Source organism: Aulonocara sp. 'chitande type north' Nkhata Bay, linkage group LG2 (assembly GCF_057382095.1).
Source record: "Aulonocara sp. 'chitande type north' Nkhata Bay isolate Kocher_YH1m ecotype deep benthic linkage group LG2, A_spYH_male_GT1.1, whole genome shotgun sequence".
In the NCBI taxonomy this organism is placed as follows: Eukaryota; Metazoa; Chordata; class Actinopteri; order Cichliformes; family Cichlidae; genus Aulonocara; species Aulonocara sp. 'chitande type north' Nkhata Bay.
This window is the reverse complement of record NC_141345.1, coordinates 3,266,661-3,277,326: the sequence shown is the minus strand read 5'-3', so window position 1 is coordinate 3,277,326 and position 10,666 is coordinate 3,266,661. Positions and strand designations below refer to the sequence as shown.

General features: G+C 40.2%; 1 protein-coding gene across 1 annotated transcript; it reads left to right on the top strand.

The window, feature by feature from the left end:
• The first annotated feature begins 262 nt into the window (after positions 1 to 262).
• taf7 (TAF7 RNA polymerase II, TATA box binding protein (TBP)-associated factor) lies at positions 263 to 9,775 on the top strand. Its single transcript, XM_086302148.1, has 12 exons — positions 263 to 456; positions 1,840 to 1,916; positions 2,012 to 2,090; positions 2,315 to 2,448; positions 2,632 to 2,752; positions 2,896 to 2,954; positions 3,482 to 3,554; positions 4,581 to 4,694; positions 6,847 to 7,041; positions 8,334 to 8,446; positions 9,053 to 9,112; positions 9,506 to 9,775. Exons 1-12 carry the CDS (start codon positions 438 to 440, stop codon positions 9,548 to 9,550), a joined length of 1,089 nt encoding a protein of 362 aa, XP_086158274.1. The 5' UTR covers positions 263 to 437; the 3' UTR covers positions 9,551 to 9,775.
• The last annotated feature ends 891 nt before the right edge of the window (positions 9,776 to 10,666 follow it).

Genomic DNA, 10,666 nt, shown 5'->3' with positions numbered 1-10,666 from the left:
AAGTACGATTGACAAGTCTCGTGATACAGATGGTCGCGTGGGACGTTCCAAATTATCGGAATTTTTATATTTTACTGTCATGCGCTGAAAAACAAACTAACTAACTTTCACTGTTAGTCCTTATTTAATAACATGGCAGTACAAAAATATGCACACATATATATTATAATTACTTAATTATTAACTGAAATATGCCTATAATTTGTAATTTAATGCTCAGACATACGAGTTGTACAGCCAAGATTAAGAAAACACAAATTTCCGAGGAGGTATTGAAAGTGGCAAAGCCCTAAGCAACACTCTTGTTTTCGCTCGTGATTATGCTATCACTGTGTAGCTAAGAAGTCTCGTTTTTGTCAGTCAGAATCGTCATGTTTATGCGTGTTTAGCATTGAAATATATTTATACAGCTGCACCATCTAAACTTCTAAAAGACGATGACATCTAAACTGAAAGGTACGTTAAAATCCTCTGCCCTTATCCTTATGCTAAAGATAACTAGCTGTTAGCCTCGTAGCCTCCACTTTTGCGAGGTAAGGAAACACTTTTCGTTGTCGGTTATTAAGATGAAGCTGATATAACTCAATGATAGTAACAATAATGGTGATGATGAAACAAAACATGTTGTCGGTGGCAAATTTTAACAACTGTGTTCGCAAATTAGCGTTTATCGTTCCTGTCTTTTGAACATTGTGTATAATCTCCTATAGTGTTATTGTTCCACAGTGTGGTAGACGTCATTAATGTAAGATGCACAAGTAACCTTAATTAGCTGTAATTATCTGTGTTTTACTTTTGATGTAAAGACATTCGTGATAGAATTTGAAAAGAGATTCAGAGTACATTTGGTTGGAACGTTGGTTATTTTTTCGTTCATTTATTCATTCATAGTATAATATAATAAACTAAATGTTATATTGAACTAATAATAACGTTTGTTGGTTTGCATATACGCACTGTGAGAAATAAAAATGGTTTGGCTATTTACATTTTTAGCTTATTACATTATAATTTCCTTTTTTGTCAGCACTGAAATAAACTTTACTGTTGTAGGTACTTAAGATAGTAGTTAGTGTTTATATACGAGTGTTTGTACACTAGTGTGTATTTCTAGTGTTGCTGCCCAGTGAAAACCTCACACCATTAAAGAAAATTTTCCACAAGTTTAAAAAAAAGCAAAACAAAGAACACTCAAAGTAAAATAATGCATATAAAATCACCAAACTTGGAGATTTCTTTCCACGGGAAGAACATGAAAGACTATAAAGTGATCAGTAATTAAAGCTGTCAAAAAATGTGGTGGAGTGTAGTTTTTGCCCCTGAGATATAATGTATGTAAGAGAAAATGCCCAGCTAAGGTACTGAAAATGCTTTAAATGGTCCACAGACGAGTCCGTCCAGCCAATGATTCAATTGAACTGACTTTCATTTGTATAGCGCCAAATCACAACAACAGTTGCCTCAAGGAGTTTTATATTGTAAGGTAAAGACCCTACAATAATACAGAGAAACCCACAGCAATCAAACGGAATGCTATGAGTAAGCATTCAGTGAGAAGACAAAGGAAAAACTCCTTTTTAACAGGAAGAAACCTCCAGCAGAATCAGGCTTCAGGAGTGGCGTCCATCTGACACTGTGAAAAAAAAGACAGTGGAAGAGAGCCAGAGATTAAGATATTAGATACTATATTACTTCTTACTTCAAAATAGGAAAAATGAGTTCCATAATGTACTGTATATTTTAATGTTAAAGTAGAATGACAAACTTTGTAGTTTGTCAGCATATAGCAAGCAAGACATATTTTAACACTTTCATTATGGTGATGTGTTTTGATTTTAGTTGGGAAGGTCGGTTCCAAGAGTAAGGAGGATGCCCCTTATGAGCTGGAGAGCCAGTTTGTCCTCAGGCTTCCTTCGGTGAGACTTTTGCACTTGCAGAAATTCATTGTTTGATGGAAATTCAGTTTTATCACCACCAATATGATCTGGCTTCATTTTTCTTTCTTTTGCAGGAGTATGCCTCAACAGTAAGAAGGATTGCACAGTCTAGCAGTATGAACATGAAGGACAGACTCACCATTGAGTTGCACCGTAAGCTGCTCACAATCTTGGCACTGGTTTAATTAACGCTGTCTCCCTGTCTTGTTATTCATTTACAGTCGGGTCCAGAATTTTGAACGTTGTACATATTTCTATACCAGTTTCATTCTTTTTGTTATTTAAATGTAACAATGATTGTAGCATACTAATGGATCTAGTTAAAGAATTGTCACCCACATGTCCCCTTAACAGTCATTTGTCCCTCTTATTTGTAGCTGATGGCCGTCATGGCATAGTTAGAGTAGACCGTGTTCCTTTGGCCTGCAAACTGGTTGATCTCCCCTGCATGATTGAGTCACTCAAAACGGTGGACAAGAAGACGTTTTACAAGACCGCAGATGTCTGCCAGGTAAGCAAGAGACTGGAAATAAATAATTTTTACAGTTTTCCATTATTTTGTTGGTTTAAAATAAAAGTACATTTTGGATTTTAGATACGTGTTATGTAAATTTATTTTCCCCAGTTACAGTGCAGTGCAGTACAGATTAATCAGCATGGTATTTTGCATTCATTTTTCCCATCCACGGGTTAGATGCTCGTGTGTACACTAGATGGAGACCTTTACCCCCCTTTGGAAGAGCCAACTGGCACTGACCCCAAGACCAAAAAGAAGGATAAAGACAAGGACAAGAAATTTGTTTGGAATCACGGCAGTAAGTAATTATATACAGACAGCAGCTTTTTGACTTGTTTATATTGAAAACTTGGCATATCAGCAGTTCAGGAAACATAATGTCCCCTCCTTGGGTAGTGGACTGATTTTTGGCTTCGCTAATCCCATTGTTTTGCTCTTTAGTCACCTGCCCTCTGAAGAACACGCGCAAGAGGAGATTTCGGAAGACTGCGAAAAAAAAGGTTCTGACATTTTTCATTTTCCCTACAGCAATCCCCTCCCGTGTCCCATCCATCTCCTTAGCATCTCGTTTGATGATCCATCTTTTTCCTAGGCTCTCTTCCAACAAGACATTTACATTTCATAAAACAGGAACTATGGTAAAAGTGAAAACTAAGATTTACATATAAATAAAGCCTTTCCATCTTAGATTCCCCCAAAGGCATGCAAAAAAGCCATTTCACTATTGCTTTGATCAAAGTGAAAGCGAGTGGAGCTGGAGCACTACACTTTGTCTACTTTGTCTTCTGAATAAATCTTCCTGAAGGTGCAGAGCTGAGCCATATTGATTTGGCCCCTTCTGTTTTTAATCGCTAATGTACTTCCTGGCATGTGGCCAGCTGCTACCTTGGTGTGTGTGTGTGTGTGTGTGTGTGTGTGTGTGTGTGTGTGTGTGTGTGTGTGTGTGTGTGTGTGTGTGTGTGTGTAAGATAAGGCAAGAGAGATGCAGCTAATACTACAAGTAACTCGATCTCTCTGTCTCTTGCAGTACATTGAATCTCCTGATGTGGAAAAGGAAGTGAAGAGATTGCTGAGCACAGATGCTGACGCTGTCAGCGTCCGTATCCTTTTTGACACCTAAACATTCTGCACGTCCATCTTAGGACAATAGTAACGGTGTATATCAGGGGTGTCAAACTCAAATACACAGTGGGCCAAAATTCAAAACTGGAACAAAGTCGCGGGCTAACGTTAATATTTATTGAAATATATTTATTCCTCCAGATATAAGAATTAATCTTTTCTTATGGACTCAAACACATTTTGCTGAAAAACTGAATATGGAACAAGCAAAGCTTAATACTAAACAATATATATATATTAGCTGTATAATACCAGTAGGCCAGCTCTAATAGTAATTTGGCATGGCTTTGCGGGCCAAATGTAATTAGGCTGCGGGCCAAATTTGGCCCGCGGGCCAGAGTTTGACACCTATGGTGTATATAAACCATCAAAACAATAGTGTGTATTACATCTTTAAAAGTACTTCAGAGTAAGGCAGAATCAGCTGGCCATTACTTGTAACGTGAAATCTAGTCAGTTTTTCAGAAGCGTCACATAATTACCACTCTTTGTCTTTTAGGTCAAACATAATCTCTGTTTAATTTACCATGTAAAATATGTTGAAGTTAGGCCCAAGTGGCTTTCCTGACTCCTGCATGGTTACATGGTTCACCTGATTTGACTTTCCCTGATGCCTTTGCGAGAGATATGCACTGTGCGAGGAAGCTATTAGTGCTTTAATGAAACCCTAAACTTGCCTGACAGAATAAGAGCATAGCGAGGCTGCCTTGAGTGGCTGCTTGCTGTGTGTTAATTGAGATGGACTGATGATTATCATTGCTTAGTTGGTCACAGTGAAGCAAAGATTCTTATTTTAATTTTAGTGCTTGCATACAGCTGGGGAGATAAACATGGCACTAATGAATGTTAAAACTGAGACAGTTTCTCTGCATCTAATTTGACCCTTCAGGTCTTTTTTTGAAGTAGGATTATTCAAAAGACCACAAGTCTTTTACTTTAGTTTAGGCCCTCTGAAGGTTAAAGGAATCTGCAGAAGGTGTGCCAACCCTTAACCTAGTTATCAGGATGGGAGGTTATCGCAGAGGATGAGTCCAAGGAAGCAGATCAACACAGCTCTCTGGCCAACCTGGATTCCTCACCTGGGACCTCAGGACACAAGATGGGTCATGGGTCCTCTGGTAAATAAAACTTAATTTTAAAAAGTCGTGTGAAATAAGATGTGGTACACTCTGTTATAATGCTCAGCCAGCTTCTCAATTCAGCTAAAAAAGAGAACATGTTCTGCTACCCAGGCCTTTTAGCTGACCTATATGAACACGCGCAATAAAGCTTGATTGATTTAGTTTTTTTAATAATAGCATTATAATTGGGATGAACATTTAAAAATGGTTATCTGAATCATTAAGACTCAGAATACTAGTGAACACATCGTGTAATTAGGATGCAATTCCTAAACTTTTCTTTACTCTGGAAGAGACATATGTACACATGCATAGGGCTGTGCAATATGACCAAAATCTCATATCCCGATATAAGACATGTATCGTCCCGATAATGATATAAATCACAAAAATGTAACAGTTTCTGTAAATTCTGTGAATCTCGGGCAGCTCGACTTGCGTGAAGTGTTTCCAGCTCGTGTACCTGGAGTCGAGTGTTTTAACCGATGCATGAAATTATACATTTTTAGACATAAGTTGTAACGGCCGCCGTTTTCTTTGTGAGTATTTATTACACAGCGTGCTGCGGGGAAAAGCCTGTTCTAACGTTTGAGTCTAAGGTTTGTTTGTTTTTTAGCACCTGGCGGCTCTTTTTTGCTTCCCATTCGTAAACACTGCATACTCTTTCACGTGATTCGGTTTATTTTGAAAAGTCTCAACAGGATCTTGAGCTTTATTGTGAAAGGTTTATGTGGAAAATAAACAAGCGGACACGCGATGGTTTTACTGTCGTTGTTGCTAACGACAACGCATAAAATCGTTCGTGGTGTGGTTATATTAAATATAAAGCTGGGCTCACACTGTGCGATTTTTGGCCCATTTTGAGCCGATTTTTCAGTCGTGCGACCGTTTTAGTGATCGCCCCGATTTTGGCCCTTCATCGTGCATCGTGTAGTATACGTGGGATAACGAGAAGCGATTAACACCTCACGACCAGCTCCCGATCATCAATCGCTTGGTCGTGAGGATTTCAAAGAGGTTTGAAATCCTCACGACCGTCGTGAGGGTGTCGCCGTAGCTGCTCACACTGTGCACGCGCAAACACATAAATGTTGGTGAAAAAGACGGAGTAGCACAGCAGTGCAGCGTGTGATCTGGACACAAGCGATGGAGGCACAACTTGTAGAACTATGGCCTCACAAAATGATCATAACCACAACAACCATGAAAATAGTTGGATGGACATTGCTGCTCAATCACAGCTGCCTGATCAATGTTTTTCATTAGCAATTTAGCAAAGTTGATGGTGGTGCTGTGCGTGTTTGTGTGAGTGAAAGACGGAGAGGGAGAGCGAGCGTCAGATTTTCTGTTATAACCTTCATTTTTATGGACGCACAGTGTGAGCACTCGGGTCGCATCACAGCATCGGCTGTATAATGTGACACCCTGCATCATGACCTACCAACTTCTAACCCCTGCAAGTCAATCGTACAGTTTGAGCAGGAGCTGAATAACGCGACTGAAAAAAATCGCACAGTGTCTGCCCAGCTTAAGAGAAAGAGAGAACTTTAAGAAATGAATATAGCCACTACAGTAACATCAAAACAATGAAAAAATATTGCCGTAAACAGTTTATTTTGCGACACCACGAAACAAACGATAGCGTAAAATGAAACGATAGATGTTTTTATATCGTCATCCGATATATATCGTTATATCGAACAGCCCTACACATGCATACGAAATGATCTATCCATAAAGCTAATCAGATTGTTCATAAAACAGTCATGAACAAATTAGTGCTGCTGTAACAAGCAATTATGAACAAAACATTTCCCTAACCTTTTTACCTCATTTCATTTTATTTCCTCCTTTCATTCCTTCCCATACCTTGAGGTATGTGGCTAAACTATCTAGTGGTTCATGCTTGAGTGACTTCTACTGTACTGCCAAGTGTTGGAGCAGAGTTATTTTTGCCATGTAAGAGAAGAGCAGGCTGGTTGTTTGGACTCCACATTTATTCCTTCCTGTCATATAAGCCCAGTTTTAAAGCTCCAGTAGACTGTTGGCTCTGTGACCTAGATTAATCCCAGAGCAAGTGCTCTAAATTCTCGCTGTTTCCATCTTTGTGTTTGCGTTTCTAACGCTAATGTGCTTTCTGCGTCACCAGTCCAGCATGATGAACTGAGGGAGATCTTCAATGACATCAGCAGTTCAAGTGAGGACGAGGAGGACGAAGGGGACCGGCATGAAGATGAGGACCTGAATATCATGGACACAGAGGATGATCTGGTCCAGCAGCTTCAGGACAAACTTAATGAGTCCGATTCTGCACAGAATGAAAGTGATAGAAACAACCAGATAGGTATGAGGCAGAAAACTATATACAAGTCATCGTATATAGTTTTCATTGCTGCATTAACTCATAAATAAAATCATCACTAGCTGCAGTCCAACTGATATAAATTACATTTTGTTGTTAAAAATCTCTCACCAGCATCCCTAATCAGATTTTTTATTTTTTTTATTTTATGAAAACAACTTAACAACTAAACACAGGAGAGATAGATGTGATTATTATATGTGATTCTTTATACATTATGCAGTAAAGAGAGTGTGTGTGTGTGTGCACCCAGGTGGATGTGAAGTAAGTGCCGCATTAGAATTATGCAATCTTTCATGCCGTGCTTGCAGTTTACACCACAGAGATAATTCTCTTTCTCTTAGCCGACTTCCTCTGTATACCAACAGTTGTTCATTTTTCAGTTGCAGCAGTCACAGCCAAGAAAGTGGGCTTGGCTGCCCAGAGATACTTGTCGAAGTAGAGGTCAAAAATAACCTGAGCAAGGTGTCTGAACTTTTAATCGAAGTGGAATTTTCTAGCTCATCACACACATTCAAATAAATAGCCTTACTTAAATACACGTGCTGCGCCCTCACCCACAGAGATGCTCATTCTGACAGCTCTCAGCTCTCCTCTTCAACTAACCAGTCTGACAGGTGTTGTGGCTCAGCAGGAGGCTCAGGGAGCTGTCCAGTTTGACAGCACAATACCTCCTTAGCTAGATACATAGAACTGTCAGTCAGGCAGCACTGCTGGCCAGCTCAACTGTAGCATCTTGGCGGAGCCCTTCTCAATATGTTGGAGCCAGGCCATGCATGATGATGGCATCCATGCATAGCTGTAAAAGTTGAATGAATGGATTCACATGGCCTCCTTATTGTTAGATAGTTTGCATTACAACAGCTTTGTCAGAATTTGGAGCCAGGGGAAAACGGTGAATGGATACAATTAGTTATAAGATGGTTGATTGGTGGTGGAGCCACGGGTTTCTGTGAGACATGGTGGATTTGATGAGAACTCTGTGTGGTGCACAAAGCAGACTGATTTAGTTGTGTCTTTATAGAACTGCATCCTGCTGATTCGTGTCCTTTTAAGTCAACTGATTGTTCCCATTATGGATAATTTGTCAAACTGAACTGGAAGCATCCTTATGGTTCAGCAAGCTAAGCTGCATATCTTGTCCCAGTGGCAAGTGTAGTGTCTCAAATTATGTCACATCATCTTCGCCCTCCAACCTTTTTTGCCTCCTCTTTGCAGCACATAAGTGTTTTTATGACAGCCCTCACACATGAACCTCCCACTGTGTCCTGCAGTTATGGAGTACCAGGTGCAGATCAACAACATTAAGGCCAAGCTTCAGGAAACTCGTGCCCGCAAGAAACAGCAGGAGGAGCTCATCATGAAAGTGGAAAACCAGGCCCTCAAAGTAAGCACTGAAAACACTCACACTTTTTTCACCCGTTCATCCAAAAACTAGGTCTGCATGTACAGAGACGTAAACAAGAACATGCAGATGAGCTTGGAGGCAAAATTGTTCATGCAGCATAGATTCTCTCAAAGGTGGCGGGAAACCTAAATAACAGCTGATTTCACACATTGTTGGAGGACATTATTTTTTTAAATGGTTATTTTAAAACCCAGAATCTTGCATCTCTGCTGCTAGCCTTTTTCTCTGTAGGTTTTTCCATGCACAAAAAAGGAGCTGAAAGTTCATTCTTATGCCCAGCACTCTTTAGTGGAGAATTTACAATGAGTGAAACATGAGCAAACACGACCCTTCCTACGTTGCCATTTAACGCTCTCATTGCTCAGTGTTTTGGGACCGTCAGAGCCCCATCTCCAGTCGTTATTATCACAGTCACATGGAAAAGGTCAGCTGCCTCTGACTGGCATTCCAAGTGGCCTTTCTGTCAGAGAGGAGATACTGACACGAGCAGCCCAGGCCAACACACATTTAATTAAAGCCATCACAATTTAATGAGGCTCAGCATGTCGACTCAAACAAACCTTGTTTGCCTCTCTGCTCTTACAGAACCGTTTCCAAGCCTTGTTGGATGAGATTATTCAGCAGGAGGAGCGGGAGATGGAGCAGGTAAGAACCTTTTTGTAAAAGCCAAGGATCAGTGCTCACTGTGAGCTTTCTACAGCCTTCAGCACTTTGCATGAATTTCTCTTGAATGAATGTCAAATATCATGTCGGCGGATGGTGTTGTGTTTGCTATTCTTTTTCAACCCAACATTTTTCATGCCTAATAGCAAAGTTGAAAACCAATCAAGCGCAATTTAATTTGACAGCAGCTACCAGGGGAGTCCTTTTTGTAGCTATGGCATAGTGGCCACCCACTGTCTAGGGTCGTTGTTTGTATTGACAAATGACTGCAGCAAATTAATGTGAAAAGACATGTTAATCATCATCCACTTACCCTCCAATTACACCACGGTGCTGCTGGGCATCAATCACGCCCTCTATTTTCTGCTTCAACAGCTGGCCTCCCTGCAGGAGCAGCTGGACTCACTGATAGAGAAGTGACCACCAGGGGGCAGTCACATGTCATCTTCTGGCATACAGGAAAGACAAGGAGGAGAAAAGCCTTCATCCAGGGAGAAGAGAATTTTTATTGGAAGTTGCTGTGTCATTCCTTTAAATTTGTGATTTTCCTATTACACAGCACACAGATTGGTTCACTCAAAGTTTGTGTTTTTAAGTTGACAAAATGCGTTTGTAGTTACTGTGTGATTAAACTGTTCCACCTCAGTGGTTAATGTTGTCTGGGTGTTTATTGTCTTAAAGACAAATTGTCTCTAGCCAATGTTTACTGCAGGTCAACATTTATTTTATTACCCATCAGAAAAATAAAGTTACAAAATGTATTTATTTTTGTTTATATATTCCTACATCATTGGTACTAATGATCAGCATGGTCGTGGTGGATTTTGGTTCAAACACACCTGATTTGGCAGCTTAGAGCTGTTTGGAGCTCTACTGCAAACAGCTCTTACTGCTTAACTTTTATGTAATATACAGTGGGGCAAAAAAGTATTTAGTCAGCCACCGATTGTGCAAGTTCCCCCACCTAAAATTATGACAGAGGTCAGTAATTTGCACCAGAGGTACACTTCAACTGTGAGAGACAGAATGTGAAAAAAAAAAAATCCATGAATCCACATGGTAGGATTTGTAAAGAATTTATTCGTAAATCAGGGTGGAAAATAAGTATTTGGTCAATAACAAAAATACAACTCAATACTTTGTAACATAACCTTTGTTGGCAATAACAGAGGTCAAACGTTTACTATAGGTCTTTACCAGGTTTGCACACACAGTAGCTGGTATTTTGGCCCATTCCTCCATGCAGATCTTCTCGAGAGCAGTGATGTTTTGGGGCTGTCGCCGAGCAACACGGACTTTCAACTCCCGCCACAGATTTTCTATGGGGTTGAGGTCTGGAGACTGGCTAGGCCACTCCAGGACTTTCAAATGCTTCTTACGGAGCCACTCCTTTGTTGCCCGGGCGGTGTGTTTTGGATCATTGTCATGTTGGAAGACCCAGCCTCGTTTCATCTTCAAAGTTCTCACTGATGGAAGGAGGTTTTGGCTCAAAATCTCACGATACATGGCCCCATTCATTCTGTCCTTAACACGGAT